At 50.2% G+C, this 26,497-nt stretch overlaps 1 protein-coding gene across 1 annotated transcript in view; it reads left to right on the top strand.

Annotated features, from left to right (window-relative positions):
* The first annotated feature begins 3,078 nt into the window (after positions 1-3,078).
* The window catches only part of ITIH6 (inter-alpha-trypsin inhibitor heavy chain family member 6), a 29,234-nt gene continuing 5,815 nt past the window's right edge, over positions 3,079-26,497 (top strand). Inside the window, exons 1-8 of the mRNA XM_041001453.1 lie at positions 3,079-3,180; positions 4,215-4,369; positions 8,910-9,020; positions 9,863-10,110; positions 12,572-12,741; positions 16,366-16,482; positions 21,986-22,157; positions 22,999-25,056. Of these exons, the coding sequence (XP_040857387.1) occupies positions 3,079-3,180; positions 4,215-4,369; positions 8,910-9,020; positions 9,863-10,110; positions 12,572-12,741; positions 16,366-16,482; positions 21,986-22,157; positions 22,999-25,056 (3,133 nt within the window). The remainder of the gene's footprint in view (positions 3,181-4,214; positions 4,370-8,909; positions 9,021-9,862; positions 10,111-12,571; positions 12,742-16,365; positions 16,483-21,985; positions 22,158-22,998; positions 25,057-26,497) is intronic.

The raw sequence follows: 26,497 nt of genomic DNA on the forward strand, positions 1-26,497 counted from the left end.
TGGTTAATTTTGTAACTTGAAAAAAATACACTCATAGTTCCGTTTCTTTTTCCATTCATTTTTAACAAATAAGTTCAACTGCCAACTATTTAGGACAAGCAGGTTAGGGTCAATATCCTTCCTCCATTTATTCGATATCCTACATTGTCAGTTTCTTTTCTCTGATCCCATTATGCAGGTAGTTAACATTTTCATTCTGTTCTGCAGCTACTGCCCCATATTCCTCGCTCTGCTTCCCCACGTTGACTCTGAAACCAGAAAACCAATAAACAGCATTTACATTATTATGACTAGGTAAATCTTTTTCAAAACTCAGCCAAGTAGTGAGCCAGGAATACATTTCCTTCTATACAAGCTCATCGTCACAGTCTTTGGACCTCGTGAAGGAGACTGCTTCTAAGATCCAGGTCAAATGGAGTCTCTCTTACACTGCATTAGTTGCTTATCAGTTCACTTTGCCTTATATTTGGACCATGACTTCCTCAAATATTTATAGGGGGGAAGGAGGGAGGAATTAATTTCAACAACATTTTTCCCTTTGAATTTTATATATATATATATATATATATATATATATATATATATCTGTTACATTCCTTCATTCAACAAGTGTTTATTAAGTGATTAAGTGTTTGCTTATGTGCCAGGCACTATTCTAAAAGCTAAAGCTATAACATTGAAGAAGATAGATAGCAATTCTTATTCCAAAGAGAGCTCATTCTAGTGAGAGTGGAAAGATAACGTTATCAGGCATATAAAATATTTAATAAGCTAAAATGTGCGTTAAGTGCTAATGCAGAAAAATTAAGCAGGATAAAAGGGATAAAAAATATAAATGAGGATGGTAGGTTATTTCAGTTTGAAATAGGTTGGCCAAGGAAAGACTCACTGAAAATGTAACATGTGAGCAAAGACAGAGCTAGCCAAGTGTATACCCAGAGAATGAACGTTTCAAGCAGGAAAAAAAAAAAAAAAGCCAGTGCAAAGGCCCTGGGGCAGGTCCATACCTGGCACTTGTTATGTTTTTTCATATCTTACATTTCTGAAGGACATAAGAGGTCAGAGTTGCTGGAGAAGTGGAAGAGGGCAGCAAGGAAAGTAACAGGAAATGAGGCCGCATGGGAATGACAGGTTACCTCACCGACCCTTCTCGCAGAGGGCCCAATGAGTCACACTGGGATCCACAGAAGAATCCTGAGAATGGAGTGCAAGAGGACCTTATCGGACTTAAAAACAGTTTCTATGGCTTTTGGGAAAATATTTTGGGGTAGGGGAGAGGGGTGGGAAGATGGGCGGGAGGGAAAAGCATGAGGACCAGCATGAGAGCTGCTGAAGGAATTACGTGGGTTGGTTGCATAGTTCCTGAATTCGCTATTCCAGGCACCTGTTTGTGAGATGCTTCTTTGGCTATAATTCGGATAATGTTTGTGACGAAGTTTCCTTCCTTGTTTCCATCCTCTTAGTCTGGAACTCCTACTGTTCAGATGTGGAATCAGCTGGACTGATTTATATATCTTAAATGCTCTGTCACATTTCCTGTCTCTCCCACACTCGCCTTCGGAGCATTTTTTTCAATGCTGTTTCCCATTGCTTCCATAGATTTTTTTTTTTTCATTTCAACAACCTATTTTCGATTTCTAAGGAATTTTCCTTTTTCTCTGAACGTTCCTGTTTCATGGCCTCTAGCTCTTGTTTTTATGTGGATTCCATCTTATATCTTTCTGAGAAAGTTAATGTCCCCCTCCCCCCGCCCCCATCCCCCGTAGTTTGCTTTTGTTTCGCAGACTACCATGGGATGAATTATTTTGTTTGTTGGCCGCATTCTTTGGCTCTCATGCTACAGGCTTCCTTCATTTGCTTGGGGATCCTGGCCTATCCATTCATATTTAAGAAAAAAGGACTGTATGCCTGGTGTAGGTTTTCTGTGTTGCTGCGAAGCAGAGTCTTGTGTAAAATGGTCCACTTGGGCCATGTGGCTTTGGGACCTCCCAATCCCAGAAGACTCTGTGGCATAACATCTGTCCTGGGGACAGTTTGTAAGACGTCATCAAGGATGTCGCTCCGGGAGCTCATGTGCCAGAACTGTGAGTGCTCTCTGTGAGTAGAGAGGAGAAAGATTCAGGTTTTCGGTGATGCTGGTGGCCCCTGGGTGAGCCTTCGAGTTCTCTGTTCTGAGTCACCTTCCTCACTGCCACTCTCCATGGGACCCACAGACCCTGCATCCAGAGCACCTCACCTCGGCACCTCTTCCACTGCTCCCCACTCCAGGTCTCCAGAGAGCTTCCCAAACTTTCAAATCTGCCATGCCTCACACTACTCCTGTCCTAACAGCGATTCACGAATTGTTCACCAAAGTGCCAAGCACACCGACTCCCTGAGTCTTCACAACGCTTAATTCAGTAGGTTCCAACATCACCCTCATCTGACCGATGAGGAAACTGAGGCTGCTGAGAGGCATGACGATTCACCCAGGATTGCAGATTCGGGAAGCGGCAGAACTGAGCCTCCAACCCAGCTGGCCTGAATCCGAGCCAGTATTCTGAACCACTGCACTGTATTCTTTCTGAGCCCTGCTCTAGCCTGCCTTGGCCTCACACTCTTGCGGACTTCACTCTCCTGTGTGTGGAATCCCGAAACCAAATAAGTCAGGAGCAAAAAGGTTCAGGACTGGGAGCTCACCTCGCCACTGCCTTTCTCATCTCTGCTACCTTTTTAAGATGACTCGTGCTAAGTGACCTTTCTCTGGCCCCAGTTACTGGGCTCCGGTGGATGTTTATAGGAAAGAAAAACCCCACCCTGAGCCAACATAGCAAACAGACAGACCCGGCACTCTGGTATGTTTAGTTTCCATTCATCTTACAGCTGGATGAGGGAAAAAGAGAGGCATGGAACTGGCCCTTCTCCAGGCAAGATGCCAGCCCCAGCTCTTGGACAATCCTGGCTTGTGTGGGCCTCAATGCCACATTCAGAGTCTTCCCCACCCTTCAGGATGGTTCCTCCCTCTCAAGAGAAGGGATACCTGGAGGTTTAAAAGAGCAAGAGTTTGGAGAGCCAGCTCAGACCTTCTGGGGTGGCATGATGTCTGGGTGCGGGTGCCTCCGCTGTGGCAGCTTCCTACTGATCATTCTCTTTGAGCTGACCAACCAGGGACCTCCCGGCCCCCTCTCATCAAGCACGAAGGTCAGTTCTGGGATGAGGGAACAGAGCTGTGGGGTTTATGAGAAAACTCGCTCCTTGGAGGGACTAGAGGAAGGTAATCCAGACTTGCTTCAGGCTTATTGCTGAGAAATTCAGGTCAGAGGAAATAGTCACTACTTGGTGAGCACACGCCATGTGCTACCCCGGGGGTCTTAGAGTCAATCATTTCTTCGAGTTCTCACAGCTTCCCTGCGAGCTAAGGCCCTATTCTTAGTCCCCTTAACATGTGTGTGGTGGAGGGGGTTGGGGATAGCGGTTAAGAGCTTATGACACAGGCCAGGAAGTGCAGAACCAGCATTTCAACCTAGGTACATCTGATCCCAGATGAGCCTTATTTCCCACCACTCCACACTGGAAGCAAGCTAGACGTATCTCCAGTGTGGTTAGACGGAGGGAATCTCTACCTCAGACAAGGTGTGGCCTCAGTCTTGGGGCCTCGGTGAGCACATCTGCTTACAGATGTGGCCTTAACAGTATCTAGTTCAAGGGTTCACAAGAGGAGCAAATAAGATCATGTGATTTCTTTTTTCCCAACTAAGGACCTAAAGAGAAAAAAACAAATCTCAACATTTACCGGGGCAGGGCTCAATGAGTGGGAGCCACTCGGTCGCATTCCAGGGTGAGCTCCTCAACCCGGCAACTTCAGCCTCCTCGGGGACTTTGTTAAAAGGGGAGAATCTCAGGCCTCAGGCCAGACTTGCAGGATCAGAGTCTGCATTTTTGAACAAGATTCTAGGTGATTCGTGTGCAGGTTAAAGTTAGAGGAGCACGTGTCCAGGGGTCCCTTGGTTAGTGAGCTTCTGTGAGTTTTCAGTCTGGAGACTTCATAAAGCTCACTGCAGTTACAGGCAGGTTCACTCCATGGATTACAGACATGGGAAATGCTATTTTCCCTCTCTGGGCCTCAGTCACTTCACCTGTACGCGGACACCTGCTCAGGAACCCTGGCTTGTCATCGGTCCATCTAGGTCAAGGACAGAGTCTACCTGTAACTCACCCGGTGTCTCCTTTCACAGCTGGTGCTGACAAGTTATTCCGTGCGTTCCACAGTGGTATCTCGCTATGCCCACACCTTGATCACTTCTGTCCTGTTCAACCCACATGCTGAGGCCCATGAAGCCATCTTTGAGCTGGATCTGCCTTGCCTCGCCTTTATCTCCAATTTCACTATGTAAGTTTGCTTCCAAACCCATCACATCACTCATCTGTGCATCCATTCACACCTTCCTTTATTTCTTCTGTCAGCAGAGCACGGTGATTAAGGAAATCTACTCTGAGATTAGACTTGTTGAGTTTGAAGCGTTGGTTTCTCCAGCCATGGAACTCAGGGGAAGTTATCATACTTCTAGGAGTCTCATTTGTACATCTAAATAAAAGTGGGAATAAGATTAGAACCCACATGCAAGGAATTAAGTGAATCAATGTATAGATAAATGAATGCTAAACTGATAATATTAGTTTTATTATTTGTAAGTAAACATTTCCTGATGCTGAGACTGCATGACTTATACTGGGGTGGGTACAAAGGAGAGAGGAAGGTGAGTTGCTTACAGTCCCTGGTCCCAAAGAATTCACATGTGAAAAAGGAATCAGATGAGTTTAACAAACTATATTTGGGGAAGAAGAACTCAGAATGTAGAATGGCTGAGCTAATCAGAGGACCGTGGTCGGTTTCATACCTCAGGCAGTCGAACAACATGGCACAGAGATGACATGTAAACTGAGGCTGGATATATGAGCTGCTCACCAGCCAGGCAAGAGAAAGGCACACATGTTCTCTCACTGGGAAACTGCATGGGTTTCCATGTTACAGGGACAGGCAAGGGGTAGAAAGGTGACCAAAAATGAGACTTGAGAGAGAGGAAAGGACGAGGCCTTGGGTGGCTTCCAACACTAGAACAACTATTTGGATCTGACTTACTGGTCTGCAAACCATCTTACGGGTCTGCCCACCTATCAAGAAAAATTCCCAAAGTATGTTGATTTATTAATGTATACATTATACATACATATAGATATACACACATATTACTGCAAAGGTATTAGGTAAATTAGGAAGCAAGCATACTTGTGTAGACATAAATGGTACAAGAATGCTCTATAAATAGTGTTCATAACTTTTCCCACCCTGGATTTGTCTCCAGTATCCCCTGGGGCCTGTGCACCCCACTTTAGGAATAACCACAGCCCGCCATGAGGCTATATCACAGGGTTGTGAGCAAACAGTGAGGTTGGTGAAGTGGGAGTGGAGAGGAAGAACTGCAAAGCTCACATCTGAGCAAGAAAATGGGTGCAGAGCCCACTGAGGAACACGTGAGGCCGCAGCAGGATGCTGGGCCATGAGCCATCACGAGAGGGAGAGACGAGCTGACTGCGTAGATCAGGAAGAGAAGAGACGCGGCCTACCTCTTTAGGACTTGTCCAACATGCTAGATGACAGTACCTGTCATGAACAAAGGAAGTGAAGAGGTGATGAACAAAGGAAGCTGAAGCGAACTTTGATGGGCTCTCATTAACCTGGTTAACATCTGAGTAGGAATCAGGAAAAGACCTCTTGCTTTGGTAGAAGAACGCAGATGTAACAGGTTAGTGAGGCCCGCTCAGGCTGAACCTCTACCCTCAGTCAGCCTCCTTTCCCAGCATTCATGTTGGAAGGAGGTTGTTGTGCAGTGAACAGCACGTGCACCCTGAGAGAGCAGCCCTGGGGCCTGTGGCATGCTGGGAAGAACCTGCTGCCATTGTCCTAAAGAGTGGATTCATGGGAGGAGGTGATGGATGTGGAGTGAGGGCGGATAGTTCAGAGGAGAGGAATTCAGGTAGTCAAGGAGGGCTTCCTGGAAGCAGAGTTTCCAGATGGGTAAAAATGTGAAGGAACCAAGATCTTTGTGCATAGTTGCAGGAACACAGAGAAACAAGCTGACAAAAACAAGCAGGCATGTGTCGGGGGGTATGGGGGCTAACCAGAGAGGTGGACGGTCAGATGATTCAAGGGCCAAGCAGTTCGACAGAATTTAGATTCTTGCTTCAAAAGAAAAAAACACCAAAAGAATTTTTAAAAAAAAATTAAGAAAAGCAGGCTGGAGGAAATGTTCTTGGGCAGACTCTGTGGAAAGTATGCTGGCTGGAGGCAGCATGCACACAGAGGTCCCAGTGTGCTGCTGCCAGAGCAGCTCCACCCTCCCCCCAACCCCCCAGGAGACCTTGGGGCCCTGCCAGCTCGGCCCACCCCCACACTAGCCTAGGCCAGCAACACTGCTTCAGCTGTCTGGAAACACTTCTCGCCTGAGTGGTCCCTTCGGAGGGCTGCAGCTCCTTCCCTGGTGTTCCTGGAAGCTGCTCAAGTCATTTTCTTGGTATTTGTGCCTCAGTGACTCCATTTGTAAAATGGACACTATTGCATTTGCCTCCCACAGAGCTGCCTCGATGTTCTTTAGCCAGTTCCGACCCATTGCTCATCTTGACAAGACTGATCCATAGCTCCCCATTCTCCGTCACCACAAATTCCCGCTGCTGTGGATGAGCTTGTTAAGTCTTGTGTTCAAAGCCAGTTGGTTCCTTGTCCTATCCACGTGGTCCCCACGCCTCTGGTTGCTACCGCCTCTCTTCCCTTGTTCTTTGAAGCACAATGTGTGTTCCCGCTGTCTGTTCTGGATACCCTGGCCAAAACTAATCGTTGAGTGCCTATTGCATTCTAAGCCATATTTCACCTACTTAGCATACAGCAGGAAATAAAACAGGTGAAACTCCTGCCCTCAAAGTAGCTCGGTGGAGAAGACAGTCATGCGGAAAAAACAGTCACATATATCCGTGTCGCTCTGAATAAGAAGTGTTACAGACAAGGGCTCTTGCTGTGGCCAGTAAAGCTACCACCTGGGATACCAACTTCCCGTATGAGTACTGGTTCGAGTCCCAGCTGCGCCACTTCTGATCCAGCTCCCTGGTAATGGCCTGAGGAAGAAAGCAGAGGATGGCTCAAGTGTTTGGGTGACCCATATGGAAGACCCAGATGAAGCTCCTGGCTCCTGGTTCTTGGCTTTGGCCTCATCAAGACCCAGTCATTGTGGCCATCTGGGGAGTGATCGAGCAGATGGAGGATCTCTCTCTCTCTCTCGGTAATTGTGACTTTCAAATACAGATTTAAAAATAATTACTACAAATAGAAAATGGAGTCAAGGAAATAGTGTGTGTTGGTGGGAGAAGGTGTTATTTTAGAATGAGTGACAGGAAGGGTAAGAGGAGGGTACGTGACCATAAGACGGCTTTCACTTTGGCTTTTACTCTGAGTCAAGATGGATGCCACAGAGAGTTTTGAGCTAACAGAATATCTGAGACTGCTGGGAGAACAGACTCCAAGGCAGCAGGGATTTTTAAAAGGGAGGCCACTTATTCAAGCCAGAGATGGTGGTAGTTTGGGCCAGGGCAATCATTGTAGGCGTGGTGAGAAGTGGTCACATTGTGGATATATTCTAAAGATAGAGCCAAAAATTCCTGATGGATTGGATGGGGAGTGTGAGAGAAAGAGGGGAGTCAAGCATGACTCTAAGGACTATTAAGCCAAACAACTACTTCCTGAGATAAGGAAGATGAGGGGTGGAGCAATGGAGATGGGGAGATACTTGGAGCTCCATTCTGAGCATGTGAAGCTTGAGGTGCCTATGGAGCATTCTAGAGTGCAGATGCCAGGGTAATCAATTGGATATATGGGCCTGGAGTTCAGGGGGCAGATCCACACTGATGATATGGCTTTGAGACTCATGTGTGTGTACGTGGTATTTCAGGCCATGAGGCTAAATGACATCAACAAGAGAGTGAAGAACAGAGGAGGGGGAGGGAGGGCAGGGAGGGGAAAACAAGGGAGGGAAGGAAAGGTTAAGAACAGATTGTTGGAGTGTTCCAAAGATTTAGAAGTCAGGAAGAGAAGGGGCCAGCAGAGGAGACTGGGAAGGCCTGGCCAGTGAGGATTATTTATCCATATCCTCCCTGTCTTTCAGGCCCAGCTCCAAAGCCACGTTCTCTAGGACACTTTCTTGAATGCAGGCAAAGTATTCTCTCTCTTCGTTGAACGCCCTTCCACTTTATTATCTGCCTTACAAAAATGAGCAAAACAAGGACAGGCAAGTCTGTTTGTTACCCATCAGCCTCTAAGATCCCTGAGGACAAGCCCCCTCCCTCCCTAGCCAGGCCCAGAGGAATTTGCAGCAATTTACACAATACTTTCACAATTTTCACGGCCTGTACCCCCCACACACACACCACATAATTTATGTAATCTGTTTCTCAAAAAATATATATGTATTTCATAAGATTATCTCAGGCTTATCCTAAGCAACAGTATCTGTGGTTTCATGGGTTCAATGTACTAGCTATATTTTAAAATAAACATTGCAGTAACACCCTCCAACATATTTTGTGTGCCAAAAGGTGGAATCTATTCAGTATTGGAACATACGCTTCTCCATATGCTGTGTGGTCTCTATTTCTTCACTGAAAGCTCCTTCACCCCGTTTTATCTCCCTCTCCTCGCTTCCTTTCTTGTTCAGGATTTATACCATTTTGTTCATTTTTTTTACCTCATTCTCATGCTCCACCTATTCCTTCTTTGTTCACTTGACCCATCCCTGTGTTTCCTCTCCTTTCTGACTTCAACCATTTCTATGTTTTTTCCCCTGATTCAGCTTTCTCTTCTTTTTCTCTTATTCTTATCCTGTCAGGACCATCAACAATAAAGTGTACATTGCAGAAGTCAAAGAGAAGAACCAGGCCAAGAAAATCTATGAGGAAGCCCACGGGCAGGGAAAGACAGCTGCCCACGTAGGCGTCAGGTAAGCCCCTGTGTGGTCTGTAGCATGACTCACTCAGCTGAATGACAGGGAAGACACGTGTTCACTCTGATTCTCAGTCTGCCCATCTGCAAATGGGCACAATGATCTCTCCTCCATCAAATCTGTGGAAGTGATGGGAGTTACTGATTGTGAAAGCCCGGAAGAGACGAGGTGTTCAATGCATGGGAGTTTGCTTCCTTATTTCCACTTTCCCCCTCACTCCAAGGGTGCAGCTTCTTTAAGCACTTGCACCTTCTGGGAAGGTTGCATGAGCAGGAAAGTTTTCTAAACTGAATCCTGTTTGCTCACAGTGTTCGATTCAGCTGGCATGAACGTATTGTCCTCTTTTGAGTGTTTTCTCACAGCTTCCAAGAGTGTTTCATCAAGCAGGAAAACTTTAGATTTGGCGGCTGTAACCTAAAGAGTTGCTGCCATCAAAACAAGCTTGTTCCAGTACGTGGGGGCGGGCCGGGTCTGCGAGACTGCAGGGGAAGAGGCACTGTGCACAAATTGCAAATTCTTTCTACAAAACGACTCATCGGTCCATAAATTGTTCCTCTCAAGACTCAGTTTTTCCCTGACTGACTTTTCCTCAGGGTGAGCTGCCTGGGATCATTTTTCAGGCAGAATATTTAGGAGGACAAACGAGGGAGGGACAGAAATTGAAGAGAAAGATGAAGAGATGGTTGGCTCGAGGCCAGGGACTAAGTTGAAGCACACTGTTCAGGTCTCTGGGGACTAAGATGGGGATGGGGGGGTCACTCGAACACGGACACCCAACAACTGGTCAACTCCTTGGGGGCTTCCCTCCGTAAGCCACCTGCTTCCTTTTCCTTGTGCAGGCTCCGGGAATCAGAAAAGTTCCGCATCTCCACCAGCCTGGCAGCGGGCACACAGGTGACTTTTGCCTTGGCCTATGAGGAACTGCTACGGCGACAACAAGGCCAGTACCAGCTGGTGGTGAACCTGAAGCCTGGCCAAGTGGTACCCAGACTGAGTGTGGAAGTCATGGTGTCAGAGAGGACGGGCATCAACTTTGTGCAAGTACCACCACTAAGGAGCAGTCACCAGAGCACCAAGGATGACTCACGTATGTGCCACCACAGGGGCCTTCCTGAAATGACAACCAGTCCCTCTCAGATGTCTTTCACTCCAGGGCCACTTCTGCCCTGGGCTCCCTTGCCAGTTCCTTTGCAAGGCAGGGAGAGGTGAAGATACAAATTGGGTACCGTTTTGACTTGCTTTTTCAAGACTAATGAGAGTGAACATGGGACAAATGTCCCAAAGTCTAGATGACTCCTATTCATAAATACCAACAGTGGGGAAGAGGGTGTTGGATGGGCTTCTGAAATGTTCTAGCAGAGAGGAGAACTGCAAAGGCCATTATTCCACTGGACTCTGCTTCGCCCAAGAGACACAATATGAAAAAGTTCCGCGTGCCTGGCAACCTTGACCAGTCCCGTGGAGTCTCTAGAGAGGTGGTCTGCCCACCAGGCTGACATCTAGTACATCCCATTTAAGGCAGAGCTGGTGACACCAGCATTGCTACACAAGCTGTGAAGTGATGGAGGTGGTGGTACACCCAGGAAAACACATGCTAAACCGGTGGAGGGAACTACAGTCGCAGGCAGGGAGCAAAGTCACTAAGTAGGGACCACACATCGTCTGAGAGGTGGTGGGTAAGCAAGAGGGCAGCTGCAGCTCCCGCAGCCACTCATACCAGGCTTCAGGCAAGGAGGGCTGGCCAGTGGTACCCTGGGATAGCAGAGGGCAACAGGGTGGACACGCTGCAGGCAGACAGAAACATGGAGTGCCTTCACATCCCAGCTGCGGTGAAACCCCACCAGAGTAAGAAACTGCACTGCTCTGTGTCCTTGGCCCCTTCTGCGCTGGGGGAGGTGCCAGCCATGGCCCAAGGCCAAGGTGGGAATGTGAGAAAAGCCCTCCCTCCAGATGTCTGGGTGCATGGTGAGGCAGCTTGCAAGATAAGCAGCCAGCACAGCCTCAGGCAGTACGCAGGCAGCCCAGTATGATCCCCAACTCCACTGCATGCAGTTACACATGGGTTCAGGGGCAGAGTGACAAGCAGCCGGTGTCCAAAACTAAGGATGAGGAAACGGAGGCAAAGAGAGAGAAAGAGCCTAGGAGAGGACTCCAACAGCCAAGGTGCTAGGGGGGACCTGGACCCTTGGGCCCCCCAGGGCCTCACAGCCTGCACAGGAGCCCCAGCTATAATTGGCAGTGCCCTCCCCCTTCTCCTTAAAGGTCCCAGCCAAGGGAGAACCAATCCTGTGGGGACAGAGCAGAACAAAGAGCCCGAGGAGGAAGGAAACGCAGGGAATGGATGTGAGCAGGCGCCTCTGCGAGTCTGGGGGCTCCTGTGCCCCTCTGCTTCCTGACAGCTGGGGCAGGAAGGAGGGGAGCAGGAGCCCCCAGTTTCCCCTGTCAGGAGAAAAGAGGCACAGAGACGCTTGTAAAAGGACATTTGTGTCGCACTCAAATTCCAGCACAGTTGCTCTTGTGGCCGGCTCAGCAAACATCCGGGACCAGAAAGTCATCAGTGATGTCACGAGCGGCTCAGAGGCTTGTTCCCACACGTGATTGAGAGAGTTGGGGAGAAAGCTCCTGAAACCCTATCCCGGAGGAGAGGCTCTGGGCTGCTGCTTCCCACAGCCAAGAGGGGTGGGAAGACACCCAGGCCCTGTTGGACACACAGGCCACTAGCCTGTGGGGGCAGCCCCAGGCCTTGTGTGTCCCCACACACAGCTGGCTGCCCTAGGTCCTGTTATCTACCTCTGACCAATAAACAATACTGCCCGTGGGGGCAGTTCCAGGCCCTGGTTTGTCTGTCCCAGCACACAATACCCTGTCTTCTATCAAGACACACAGCCCGCTGCCCTGTGGGGACAGCTGGAGCCCCTGTGTTCCTTCAGTCCCAATACACAGCAGCTGCCCTGTGGGAGCAGCCCCAGGCCCTGTCAGCCCTGGGGACCCTGACACACAGGCCCGCTGCCCTGTGGGGACAGCCCCAGGCCCTGCCTTCTCTCTGAAACCATACTCAGCCACTGTCCCGTGGGAGGAGCCCCAGGCCCTGTTTGTCCCTGTCCCAGCTTACAGCCCGCTGCCCTGTGAGAGCAGCTCCTGGCCCTCTTGTGTGTCCTGCGGCATAGCCCGTTGCCCTGTGGGGGCAGCCTCAGGTCCCACTCTGGCTGGGCACAGACCCGGCTGCAGCATCTGGGACAGGTTGAGCAGAGGGGCACAGGGAGAGCTTAGCACTGAGCTCAGGCTGCCAGGGGCCAGGAGTGGAGCGTGGGGCTGGGTCAGCCAGGGTGGGCTGGGTGGAGGAGGCAGAGCAGGAGCTGGCTGCAGGACTGAGAGAGGATTTGGGCATGCGCTGGGCAGGTGGCAGCGGGCAGCAGCAGCAGCAGGCCCAGGAGCAGCAGGAGGTGTGAGGGGTGCGGCCTGTCAGGGAGCCCTGGTGCTGTCCTTGCTTGTTCCTGCCCCAGCTGTTCTGTGTGCTGAGCCCTCCTTGCTGCCCTATCCCCCTGCAGGCCAGGCTGACTCGCCCCCGTCGACGAGGGTGGAGAGGGGCCAGACCTGTGTCCGAGTCACCTTCTGCCCGACGTTGCAAGAGCAGGCTGCCTTCTCCAGCGCAGGCCTCGCGGCTGACTTCGTGGTCCAGTATGATGTGGCCATGGAGGCTGTCGTGGGCGACGTGCAGGTGAGGGGCCCTGGGTGGCTGACGGAACATGTGTGATGGGGTACCATGGGCTGCACGAGGATCTGCCCGGAGGGTGCTGCGGGTTGTACGTCGTCAGGACAGTCAGTGTGAAGGTTTGGGGGCTGCCAGGTCCGGAGGCCCATGAGCATGCAGACAGGCTGTAGGTATGGCTACCGAAGGTGGCTCCTGCAACATCAGCTGGCCCTGTTACTCAGAGTGCAGCCCCTGAGAAGCGGCCCTCCAATCGCCGCTGGTTGGCGGGGCTCGCCCTTGCTGCCAGGCCATCTGCCCTCAAAGCTCGGGGTCCTGTTTGGGCCACCTTGCTGTGCTTCAGCTGGGACAGGTACCCTGGCTGCCCAGAGCGCGCCTGCCATGTGAACAAGTCACAAGGCTGCGCTGTCAGCCCCCACTCCTGAAGACAACCTGGTGTTCCCGCAGCTCATACAAGCAGACCAGGAGGTGAGGATGCAGGTCAGAAGGAGGCTGTGGGGGTGGAACCTGGTGTCCCTCAGCAGTGTGCTTTCTCCAAGGAGACCTTGGGGTGCTGGTTCACACCGCACCTGCACCCTAAGTGGAATACGCTGCGCATAGGAGTAAACATGAGCCTCAGCCAAGTCTCCTGTCTTTGTGTGTCCCACATCACCCCAGCAGAAGCCCCCAGTACAACCTCACAGTCTCTCAGTGCATGCCATGTGAGCAAGAACAGCATGCCCCCAACTGTCAATTGGCACATGCCCTCATTTACAAGCCTAGCTGAGTCTCAGCTCATGTGCCTAATGGAATGGCTTTACCCAGTGTCTCAGGCCCAGTGCTGGTGACATCGGGGGCTTGAAGGATGTCACACACAGCACCCAAGCTATTGTCCGTGGGTAACTGAGAAGTGCCTTCATGAGGGACAGTATAAGAGGTGACAGAAGCAGGAGAAAAGATCCTGGCAGTCTGCCTGGTGGAGGGCAAGGCTGACTTGGGACTTAATGCGCACCCTGCTGCACATGAGGGGTAGAGAGAAGAGGCCCTAGCACTCTATGTCCGACCCATCCTGCAGCCTGCGGGGTCTGCGAGCAGAGACCCTGGCTGCAGAATGGCAGGGCAATGGGGCAGAGGGCTAGAGAACCTGCAGTGCATGCCAGACCACCTGGAGCGTGCCCTGTGTGTCCAATGGCTGAGAGAGACGAGGGATTTGGCGTGGAGGGGCACTTGTGGGGTCCTCACTGTGGACACGCCGCAAAGCCTACAGCATTAGGGCATCACCCCCAAGCTAGGAGCAGGGCACCTGCAGCAGTACCACCCAAGAGGATCCTAGGTGGTTTCTGATGAAGACAGTTAATGGCTAAGCACAGCATCCAAGGGCCACTGTTTCATCAGGAAACCATGACTAGAGTGGGACAGAGAGCAGCAGGGGTCTAAAGTGACACACAGATGAACCTCAGAGGATGGTGCAGCCCATGATGGGCAAGGCACACAAGGGATCCTGGCCGGAAAAAAAGGATCTCATATGAGGGATGCCAGCTGGCAGACAGGAGCTCACGCAACGGGAAGCTGGCCGGGGACAAGGAGCTCACTGTTTGGAGAATATGGCGCTGGGGGTGCCGTGATGTCTCCTCATTCCAGCACAGTGGTTGATGGAATGCGTTGACCACCTTGTGGGGTATAGAGTGCTCCCTGCAAGTGCTGAGTCCTGGACAGCACTGTGTCCCTTAGGCAAAAGGTCTGGATGTGAACATGAGAACCCAGAGGGAGCAACTGGGAGCCACTGCACCGGGCAGCAACCAGCACTACCCTGAACGTCAGGGGCCCCTACAGGGAATGCAGCCCCATTGCCTCCACTGAGTTCTCCCAGCATGCTCTCCTATGCCCACATGGTGAGCTGCCCCACAGTGGGATGCACATAAGCACTGTGACAGGGAGACAGCGGCCAAAGATCCGGACGTCCTGGGGGCCCTGGCTGAGCAGCGGCCTAGAGGAAGCTGCATCCCTGTGGGAGAGTCCCAGGGAAGGGGCCTCTGCAAGAAAGCGGAAGTGACTATCAACTGGGAAATACATCAGGGGGTCGGGTCCACAGAGACTCAGAATCCACGCATGGAGCTCGCAGACTCAGTTCAAGTCCTAGCTGGCTCCAGGGCTCAAGAGACAGGCGTGGCCCTGAGGCTGGGCTGGTGAACGTCCTGGAGGCGGCCAGCCGACTGCTGCGCAAGCCACCAAGCCGGGGGCCCGAGTCCTGCGCCAGGAGCCTGCTGGTGAGAGTTTCAGGGGTTCAGGCACACGAGGTTTTGTGGGTGGAAGCAGAGTTCTCTGTCTTTCCATGGAAGTGAAAGGCGGGTGGGTGCAGACTGGGGCATGAGGCACGGAGACGCTGGTACTGACACAGAGAAGGGCCAGGCTGGGGTGCCAGGGTCAGAGCAGTGTGTGTGGACTCCAGCAGAGGCAGTGGGCAGCTGGGATGTGGCTCCTGTGGCAGGGAGGGCTGCGGAGTCCAGATGTACATACCGTGAGGCCCCCACCTTCTCCCAGCGTGCAGGGGTGTGTGGGTTGGGGTGTGTGGGGAGAGGCCCTTGAGAGGTGGGTGGGCAGGGCCCTTCTCTGTGGTCATGGGATGGAGTGTGAGAGAGGGGCAGTGAGGGCAGCATGGGGGGCAGCTGGGCAGGACTCGCAGTAGCCCCAGCTGCCAGGTGTGGGAGGCAGGCAGGAGGCCAGCTGCTGTGTGCTTGGCTCAGGCGGGGGCAGGGGGCATGACGCAGTCTGGGGAAAGGTTATCCGTGGCTGGATTAAGTGGGGATGGGAGCTGCACCTGTGTGTCTGCATTAATTGAGGTCTGGCGGGGCAGAAAGGAGCACGCTGTCCTCTTTTTGCCCACGAGACCGGGAGAGGCGAAATCCAGGCACGTGTTCGGCGAGAGCCTGCGGGGCAGGGGCTGGCCAGGCCTGTCTCCCTGGGCAGAGGCCGCATGTGGCGGTGCAGGACACAGACCCCCGCGGCCCTGGCTGAGCTGCCAGCGGTGTGAGGGGCTCTGGCAGCGGGCCCTCCCCTCAGCTGCCCCAGCCCCCAGGCTGTGCAGAGGCAGAGATGGAGTGGAAGGAGGGATCGGAGCCAATCCTGTCCAGGGCAGCCCAAGGCATCTGTACCTGGTGCAACCAATCCCCTCTGAACAAACAGCACGCTCAGCTGCTGCTGCCGCCTCCCCTGCCTGCTCTGCCCAGCAACAGCAGAAAGCAGGTTCCAGGAGGGAGGCCCTGCGTGTTCCCAGCCCCTGGCAGCAGAGAGCGGGGGCCCCCGGCTCCCCCTAGCCAGGGAGGTTAAAACAATACTTATGGTGCCTGGAGTCCAGGCACGGTGTCCCCAGGGACCCTCGAGCCTGCGCAAGCCCAGCTCTCTCACGGACGGGAACTCACATGCTGCCCAGATCCTGACCCCTGGAGGCCCAAGCCCCCTCCACTCTCACTCCCTCCCAGCCCCGGGCAGCCCTGGGCTGAGGGTCTCCCTCACACACGCCAGGGGCCTGGGGCTGCTGCAGGAGGTGGGAGCACAAGCAAGAACAGGCCTGTGTGTGCTTCAGGTTCAGGCGGGGGAGTGAGGGCGGCGTGGCCTTGACCGGCTAGCCTTCCTGCTTTCCCTCTCTCCCTCCAGATCTATGACGGCTACTTTATTCACTACTTTGCGCCCCGAGGCCTCCCACCCGTGGAGAAGAACGTGGTGTTTGTGATTGACGTCAGTGGCTCCATGTTTGGGACCAAGATGAAGCAGGTAACGAGGACCCGGGGACCTTGCTGTTCCCGTCTTAGCAGGCCCTGACGGCCAGAGGCTGGGACGGCGGAAGCCCGGGACCAGAGGTCCCCCCTCGATCTGATGGGCATGGCTCCACATCGGGGGCCCGGTGCCCGTGGGACAGGACCTCATGTGCCTGGAGCCTTTGATGCATTGCTCCACGGGGCCTGGCGTCCTCAGGACCCTCCACCATGCAGCCCAGGGCATGGAAAGTCCTGAGATGAGAGATATGGCTGCTGGAGAGTCACACGCCCTCATTCTCCTAACATCACACAACCCCGGGTCACAGAGACTCTGATCTTATCGGAGACCTAGATCCCTTGCCTTTGGCCACTGTCTCTCTCACAGACTGCTGGGACAGGCGCTGGCATGACGGGTCAGAAGCCCTAGGGTGCTGAGACCACATGCTTTTCTGCTTAGAGCACCTTTCCAAGGCTCCCTCAAAGCAGAACAGGGCACCGCATGCCATAGGGACTTTGGTGATTGAGCCTGAGCCCTAAGGAACATGGCAGACCCTGCCCCTGGGGACAGTGTCCAAATGTCAGGGGTCAGCGTCCCCTCGTGCCGGACAGCTTCCAGCCTAAGCTAGGCTGAGTCCTGTTCAGCCAGAGACTGACTGCCGGCTGTGGCTTGGGGACTGCCCAGCTGCTGCTGCTTTGGCTGCAGGGTCAGGGAGCACACCACCCAGCCGCAGCTTCCTCTGCTTGTCTGGGGAGGGGACAGAGGCTGGGGAGGCTGGGGAGTGCACTGAGCAGGGCCACGGTGGTCCTTAGGCTGAGTCCTAATTATAGAGTTCCCACTGCTTTCTCTCCCCTCACACTTCAATCCCTTATCTACAGTTCCCGTGCCATAGCTGGAGTCAGCGTGGACAGAACGCAGAGCTGACGATGCCAGTTAAGACAACAGCCCTCCCAAAGCCCGTGACTCTTGGGGAGACAGAACACAGCATCTGGTAGTCCGTGTAGCCTCTGACACTTGCAAGTCCTGCAAGTGACCAGCACAGCCTTTCCCCCTTGCCTGGGGCATGGCAAAGCTCCCTGGTGCATCCGCTGGCCTTGAGGTGCCCCTCCGGGCCTCACCTCTGCTTGTCCCATAACCTGGGAGCATGGCAAAGGCAGAAGAGCTGAGAGAGAGGAAGCAACATCAGAACGAGACTCTTCTATCAGAGGTGTTGGCAGAATCACTTCAGGAATTGCTGAAAGGGGGCTTTTAAAGAAAGATTTGTTTAGTTTGGGTTTTGTTGTCATCATTTTCCATGATGCAGTTCTGTTTGTTTATTTTGAAAGTCAGAATTCCAGAGTAGGAGTGGTGGCAGTTGGAGGAGAGAGAGAGAGACAAGATAGAGAGAGAGAGAAGGGAGAGCTCTTCTCTCTGCTGGTTCGCCCCGCAGTCGGCTATAGCAGCCAAGGCTGGGCCAGGCTGATGCCAGGCACTTCACCAGGTCTCCCATGAGTTCAGGGCCCAAGTGCTTGAACGTGTTCTACTACTTGCCCAGGTTCATCTGCAGAGTTCTGGATTGGAAGTGGAACATCTGGCTCATGAGCTGCCTGTATGGAATGCCTATTTTGCAACCGGCAGCTTATTCACTATGTCACAATGCCGGCCCCCAGACCATGATTTTGTTTCAAGTATGGCTTGTATGCCAAGTGCTGTGATGGAAACAAGGGCCATGCGGGTAATACCGGCAGGTTAGGAAGCCCTAGGAAAATCTCAAGGAATGCTCACATCACAAAGAGCGTATGAGGAATGTCTTTGTGAGCGCTTCAGTGTCTGGGCACGGCCAAGACAAGAATCAGTGGATTTGGAACTATGTGACTAGAAATCTCCCAAAGTGGAGACAAAGGGAAAACAGAAGGAACCAAACAGCCTGGGAATGTCTGTGGCTTCCAGGAAGGTGTAGCCTGTGTCCTAGGTGAATAACAAATGCAGGAGAATCCAGGAAGGTAGACTTGAGTTGATAATGGATATACTTTTTGCAAGATAAATGGATGGTGTGCACCAAACCACACGTCCAGGAGGCCATCCCCCAGTAGGATTACAGCTCAAACCTACAGCTGGGTGTAGTGTTTCCCATGAGCAGTCTGTCCTGGAGAAAGTCTTCCATAGAGGGCAGAGGACATCACAGCTCCCCTCCACCAGGAGGCTCTGACTTCTGTGAGAAAGCAAGGAAGCAAGAGAGTAGAGGGAAGTAGCCCGAGTACAGCAGGAGCAGCCTGGCTAGCTCGGGAGTCTGTATGCGTCCAAAGCATCCTTCCACAGTGAAGGGGAGATAAAGGGTCCAGAGACAAAGAGAACCTGAGAACTGTCGCTCAGAGAGTGCTTTGCAACATGTGACAGATGTTCTCCAGGCAGTGGGAAATGTCCTGTGCTAGACACCATGAGCCTCCTTGAGGACAGTGAAGGGTGTCAGGTGAAATAGCTGACGGTGAAATGAAATATAGTTTTCTTCTTTTGTGATCTAACAGATACAGCATAACATCATAATAACATCAATGTAATCACCAAATATAAATTATATGTAAATGAAATTAATCGCAGTTTTTGTAGAATGAGAGAATTCTTACAAATGTACTGCAAAGCCTGTTTACTTCGATTGAAACTGTTACAGTTTATTTGAAAACTGATTTCTGTTCTTTTCAACACATCCTACAAACTCTAAGGCCAATCCTTAACTTTTTTTCTCTAATTGTAACATATGTTGTAAGGGATGATAGAAAATGAAGTTATACAACGTACCTCCAATTAAAAGTAAAGAGAAAATAAATGGAAGAAAAAACATAAAACTATAGAGTTTAGATCTTGAATAGAAAAATGTTGTACACATAGCAAATATTACTCCTGTTTTCTAATAATCACTATGAAGATAAGCATTTTATACACGCTAAGCACAGAGACTGTCAGTGTGGATAAGAAAACAAGAGTATGTTTATTATTTAAAAATCAGTTTTCAATATAAAGATGCAGAAAGATCAAGATAAAGGGATAAATACGTATGAGCTAACTCAAGTCAAAACAACTTTTGGGTAGCTATAATAATTGCAGATAAAACAGACATTAAAGTTGGGTAGCTATCAAGTACAAATTGGTGCACTTTATTTTTTTTTTAGAGGCTGAATTCTCCAACATAAGTAATCCTTAAAGTGCATGCGCCAAATAACAGCACCGAAAGTACTTGTGGTGAAAAGAGGTAGAACTCAAGGAAGAAATAGTTTAATTCACCATTCCACTGGAGACTTCACCTCCCCTTTAACAGTCACTGGTGGATACAGCAGGTAAAAACTTTTTAAAACAGTAGTCGAACCAAAAACACAATCAATCAACTAGATCTAGTTGACATTTCAAGAGAACTTCATCCAATGACAGCAGAGTATGCATTCTTCCCTGGCTCACATGGAGCATTTAACAAGATAGAGCACAGTATATGCCACACAATATGCTTTAACAGCTCTAACGAGTGTACATCAGAAAAAAAGTATTCTCTCTGACCAAATAAAATTAGAGAAGAATAACAGAAAGATAGCTTGGAACTCTCAAAATAGTGGGAAACTGAATAAAATATGTCGAAAAACATATGTGCCTGTTCCACAAGAGGTTCGAACTTGCACGTGCCCTCACCGACCCCTCCTTGGCACTTCACTTTTCCACTTCTATTCGCAGCAAGGCCATCCTCCTGAGTCTCACCCCTCCCAGGGGAAGAGAGTGTACTGTGCTAGCTCCGTATTTCAGAATATTTGACCTCTCCCCTGAGCCCTTTTATGGCAGAAAAGACTCATAAATGTTCACGGTCCATCCTGTGAGTTTAACAGGTAGAAGAGGTGAGTCTCAAATGTCCTTCCTGTGGTATCTGAAACACATACCTATGTGAGAGCTTGAAAACATCAAATTATATTCAGGATTACTAGGCTTAACACATCCAAAATATTAATTTGAATCTCTACTCTGTCAGTGACTGTCTATGAGCCTCATCTGTGACATCTCTTTAAGCTTTGGTGTCAGCACATGTAAAATGAGAACAGTATTAATACCTTCTTTTTTGTGTTGTTGTGAGGATTAGATGTGTCAATGCATCTAAAATATGTAGCACAGTGCCTAAAATACAGCAAATGTAGTATACATGGGTCATAATTCTTGAGCATACCCTATTGCCCGAGCTTCCTGTGTACCTACTCTTATACCTCTGTTGTCTAGAGAAGGGTGACAAGACGAGGCAGAACATTCTTTTTAAATTTTATTTACTTTCTGTTTTAAAGAGTTACAGAGAGAGAGAGAAGGAGAAACAGAGAGAGAGAGAGAGAGAGAGAGAGAGAGAGAGAGAGCCGTTCCATCTGCTGATTCATTCCCCCAAATGGCTGCAATGGCCAAAGTTAAGCTGATTTGAAGCTGGAGCCAGGAGCTTCTTCTGGATCTCCCACATGGGTACAGGGGTCCAAGAACTTGCTGCATCCTCTGCTGTTTCTCAGAGCACAAGCAGAAAGCTGAATAGCAGGTGGAGCAGCTGGCACATGAACCTGCGCCCGTATGTGATCCCAGCACTAGCAGGTAGAGGATCTCTCTGCTGCGCCACTGCACCAGCCCCTGGCAGCAGATAATTCTAAGGCCTATTATCAAGATGCCTGATACCAGCATACAGAATGAAAATATCCCATATTAGATGACCAGCAAGCAGTCGGGGACAAGGATATCTGAATCAGAATGGTGTAGGTAGGCAGTGCAAAGAAAAATTTTCAAGAGAAGGAACAACTTGAAAGAACAGTGAAGATGTGATTAAATAAAGGGGAAGTGGGAGGATATGCTATCAAAATGGCACAATTAAAGCAAAGTTATGGAGGGGACATAGAATCTAGGTTATCTAAGAACTGGTTAAGACTAGTCTAAAGGAAATAGAGGGGGAGGCACATGGGCAGAGTAGAGCAGAACCAAAGTGCGCAGTCATTTAAAAGAAGCTCTAACATCCTGAAATCCGAAAGCTCTTAAATTTCAGTGTCCTGAAATCATTGATTCCTGGCTCCGATGGTCTAGAGATCACAGGATACATGAATTCTAAGCCTCTAAAAATACAGAACTTGAGCCTTGTACACAGCTGCTGTCCAACGGAATCTTCGTGACAATGAAAATATTCTAAAATTTCCTGCTGCCTAATATAGTAGACACTGGCCACGATGTGGTCATGAAACACTCGAAGGGTGGATACTGCAGGTGGAAAGCTGGGTTTTTATTTCTTTCATTTTAACTAATGGGTAGTTAAATTTACCTAGCTACATATCGCTTGCAGCTCCCATATTGAACCATGCAGTTTTAGGCATTGGGTCTTAGAGCTGATAGAGAATTTTGATCTGAGAATTATACACTCACAGTTTGTTGTAATCAGAAAGTCATAACACCATACAACATTTAGATGTTCGTGCCCTGCAAAGAAAAAGTCCTTCATTCTCATAGAACTCAAGTCTTGTCTGATCCCTTTCACTTTATTGACATCCCGCAGACTAAAAAGGCCATGAATGTGATCCTCAGTGACCTACAAGCCAACGATTACTTCAACATCATCTCCTTTTCTGACACGGTTAATGTCTGGAAAGCTGGAGGCTCAATTCAGGCCACCGCTCAGAACGTGCACAGTGCCAAGAACTACTTGGATCGCATGGAAGCTGAAGGCTGTAAGTGTTCAACGGACCCGCTCCCTCCCCCTCCAAATGCACAGGCTTGGCTGACACGGGAAATTTCTGAAGCCCTTTCTTTATTCTCTCATCCTCCTCACTTCCCCAGTGTCTCCAATATCACTATTGTGTCTTATAGAAACAAGAGGGAATGTCAAAGTGCCCATGGAAATGAAAGTTATGAATTGAGTTCTACGCAGGTTCTCTTTTCATTCCAATGTCCACAAAGTTTTTGAAGGACACTGTTCTCTTGCTATCTTCTTTTCCTGATGATATGGAGATTTCTCTATGTATCTTAGGGTGAATTCTCTTTGGATTGGGTTTCTCCTCTTTCAATAGGAAAACATGCAAAACTGGCTACCATGTTTTAAATTCAATAATCCAAATATTTATTTTCAAGCACTTGAGCAAACTGTGATCCTGATTTCTGGCTTTTGATGAATTCTTTCCTAGACCATGAGTGAAGTCTCCTCTGTCCACTGACTCCTATCAACTCAGCCCTTTTCCCACTGCAGCAAGCAGGTGGGGGATGCTATCCTTGGATCCTTGGATAGTTGCCAGTCAGACTAGGAATGAAACCCCCCCCCCAGGAAACAGGCGAATAACAGTCTGAGGCAGAGAGTGATAAAGGCCAAGGACATGTGGGCCCAACTGTAAGATCTTAAGGAGTCTGGGTGGGAGTAGGACAGTTGGGAGGATAAGCAGCAGAAGCAGCCAGAGCAAAAATGAGACATGACGACACCTGTGAGGCTGGTGAGGGTTCCAGTGTGCCTGCCAGAGGCAAGGGAGGGTAGGTTGACGTGACCAGAGAATATGGTCTCACAATCTGTTCCCCAATTAGGGACCGATATCAACGCAGCTCTGCTGGAAGCTGCTTCGGTGCTGAACCACAGCAGCCAGGAACCTGGGAGGGGCCCCAGTGTGGGCAGGATCCCTCTTATCATCTTCCTGACAGATGGGGAGCCCACAGCTGGTGTGACGACCCCCGGTAAGATCCTCTCCAATGTCCGCCAAGCACTGGACCACAGAGTAGCCCTTTTCAGCTTGGCCTTTGGTGATGATGCTGACTTCCCACTGCTGCGTCGCCTGTCCCTGGAGAACCGAGGCATAGCCCGACGTATATTTGAGGACACTGATGCAGCCCTCCAGTTGCAGGGACTCTACGAGGAGATCTCCATGCCTCTGTTGGCAGATGTGCGTCTGGACTACCTGGGAGGCTTGGTCGGGGCCTCCACTTGGGCTCTTTTTCCCAACTACTTTGGAGGTTCAGAGTTGGTGGTGGCAGGCCAAGTGCAGCCAGGTGAACAGGAACTTGGTATCCACCTGGCAGCCCGTGGCCATAAGGGTAAGCTTCTTGTGGCCCGCCATAGTGAAAGTGCCACCAATGGCAGCCAGAAAGCCTTCGGTTGCCCAGGACAACCAACTCCCAACGTGGCTCATTTCATCCGCCGCCTCTGGGCCTACATCACCATTCGAGAGCTGTTGGAGGCACGCTTCCAAGCCAGGGACACCACTACTCGCCAGCTGCTAGCTGCCAAGGTCCTCAACCTGTCCCTTGAATACAACTTTGTCACACCTCTGACTTCATTGGTTATGGTGCAGCCCAAGGAGGACAGTGAGACCAAGAGACAGTATTCTACCACAGTTGGGTCAAGCACCATCATGCCTTCATCCAGCAACAGGCATAGCCAGGGAACAGGCACAGATCAGTCAGCTTTGGTGCCCAAGGTATTCCCCAAATCAAGGTCTGCGAAACCAACCTCAACTATGACTGCCTCTACAAAGAAGATACCCACTGCCAAGGAGTTGGAGCCACTGAGTCACAACTTTGGTACTCTATCAACACCAGTACACCCAAAGTCCAAAACTCCAACACAACAGGATTCTGTCACTTTTGCCCAGCCAACTCTCAGGATGAAAGCTGCTGCCTCTGCACCTTTAAATTCTGGGGCTTCGCTGCCTATGAATCCCAGCATTCCAGCACCTCAGAATCCTGCCACTCTATCACCCATGCATTCCAGGATGCAAGTCCCACCTCTGATTCCTGGCATCCCAGCACAGCCCAAAGCTGGCACAAAGAAGCATTTTCCTCCCCTGCATTCTGAACCAAGTGCTCCATCACAACCAAAACCCAAACTCCCACCACACCCCCAGGCTGCAGTTCTCATACCACAGTCCCCTAAAAGCCTGCCACAGCCCAGACCTGGGGTCTCCACACTTCAGATTCCCAAACCTCCATCACATATCAGACCTAAGGTCCCTCCTGCTCTCAAGAATCCAAATAACCTGCTGCACCCCAAATCTGTGATTATTTCACCCAAGGTCCCCCAAACCCCATCACTTTTTAATCCTAATGTGCCACCTCACCAAACTTCCACAAGCTTATCACTTTCAAAGCCTGGGACTCCAGCCTCTTACACACCCAAAGCCCCTCTCCCTTCTAGTTCTGCCAGGCCCTGGCCCCCACCACTCCAGAACTTAAGCACATTCCAGAGCACAGTTTCAAGGTCCACAGTTCCTGGTACTACCGTGACCACCTCAGTCCTTGGAGAACCTCTCCCCACTCCCTTTACTGTTGCTCTGCCCTCCCTGATACCCACTGAAAGGCTCTGGCATCAACATGACCTGCTGGTGGAGTCTCAGAGCACCAGGAAAGTTCTGAGACCATCTGTGCCAGGAGTTCCAACAACAGGTCTACCTAACAGCTCCAGGCCTATGCCAGAAGGTAGTGCTCCAAAACTGCCAATCTTGCTGCCTTCCAGCACTCTCCCTGATGCCATCAACCTGCTCCTTCTCCCTAAGGAGCTAAAGTTGTTGTCCGAGTCCAAGGTGGAAGCCAAGTTCGTGGAGTCCTTGGACCCACCAGCTTTCTATACCTTCCTCACTCCTGATGAAGATGGTGAGTGCTACTTGCAAGAGGCAAGCCACGGCAGGGGTGGGGGAGGTATAGATGGAGAGCATCAGGATCTGCAAGTGAACAAGGCATTAGAAAACTCTAGTGACACTGCAACTACTTGCTGGCTTCTGGCTTGCTTGCTTTGGAACTTTGAACTAGTGCCTTCATTTCTCTGGGCCTCAGCACATACAGAAACAAAGTGGTTAAGCTGTAGCTTTGACGTTTGTTTTGTTGAACAAGAGAATCACTGATGATTCCCAAGCAAGGCAGGGATGTAAGAGGAGAAACTGGAGCTTCACTGAGCAAGGCAGGTCAGAGTGGGGTTTTGTTGTTACTGTTGTTGTTGTTGTGTGTGTGTGTGTTTGTTTCCTACGCTCTGTGATTTTGATTAAAATGGGAGGATGGTGAGAATTATCTCAAATTCCTCAAAGACTGTGAAGTAAAAGCAATGAACACTTTTGAGTTCTTCCTCTGTAGAGGCACTACTCTACATATGGTGCTTATCTCTTAGTTAATCCTCACAAGAAATTGTGTATATACATGTTGCTTGTGGAGAGACAAGCAGAGAGAGCAGTCCCTTTTGCAGTGCCACACAGCTAGTCAGATATTTGAAGCCGTACGGTCTGGTCCCTAAACAAACGTGCTTCCCCACTCCACTATTGTGCTGATGTAAACGGGGCACAATATCCGCAACCCGCCCTCTCTCTCCACCCTTACTATCCTCTCCATCCTCGATTCCTGGCTGTGTTGCCAACAGTGCATCTCTCACATTTGCCCATTTCTTGCCACTCCAAATGTCACTTTCCTTACCTTTGTGGTCTTATCTGGAACGTTTTTCCACTGGTCCTCACGAGTCTTCCTGCTTCTTCTTTTTTTTTTTTTTTTTTAATTTTTTTTCCTGCTTCCTTTCTTGTCCAGATCTCCCAATAGCCAAAATCATTTTCTGAAGACACAATTTGCTCCAGGTTCTTCTCCAATTTAATCCTCAAGAGGGTTTCCCCTCGCACTAAGCATAAAGTCCTAAGTCCCTCCATGGCTTACAGCATCATGCCTCTCTGCCTTCACCTTCTCTTCCTTCACCAAACTCTTTGAACACCAGCCCCACTGATCTCTTTGTTCCTTCCGGAAGCCCCCACCCTCGTCTCTACACAGGCAGTTCTTTCACACTCCTCGCTTTGCTTGATAATCACCTTGTCTGCCTTGCTCTGTTCTCTTGCTACCATCCTCAATCATTTCACTGTCCCTCAGACTCCAACTCATTTTAGCTCATAACCACGTATCCACTCTCTGCCTAAATAGGCTATTTCCAGTCTCTGGAATTCCCTAGGTCACCTTATTATTTTTCACATAGCATTTATCACCAGCTGTAGTTATGGTTTCTTATTAAATCCTCCCCCACTAAGCTATGAGCTTCATCAAGTCAGAAAGCATGTCTGTCTGTTTA

Source organism: Ochotona curzoniae, unplaced genomic scaffold (genome assembly GCF_017591425.1).
Source record: "Ochotona curzoniae isolate NIBS_2020 unplaced genomic scaffold, NIBS_Ocur_1.0 contig_1274, whole genome shotgun sequence".
NCBI classification, from domain to species: domain Eukaryota; kingdom Metazoa; phylum Chordata; class Mammalia; order Lagomorpha; family Ochotonidae; genus Ochotona; species Ochotona curzoniae.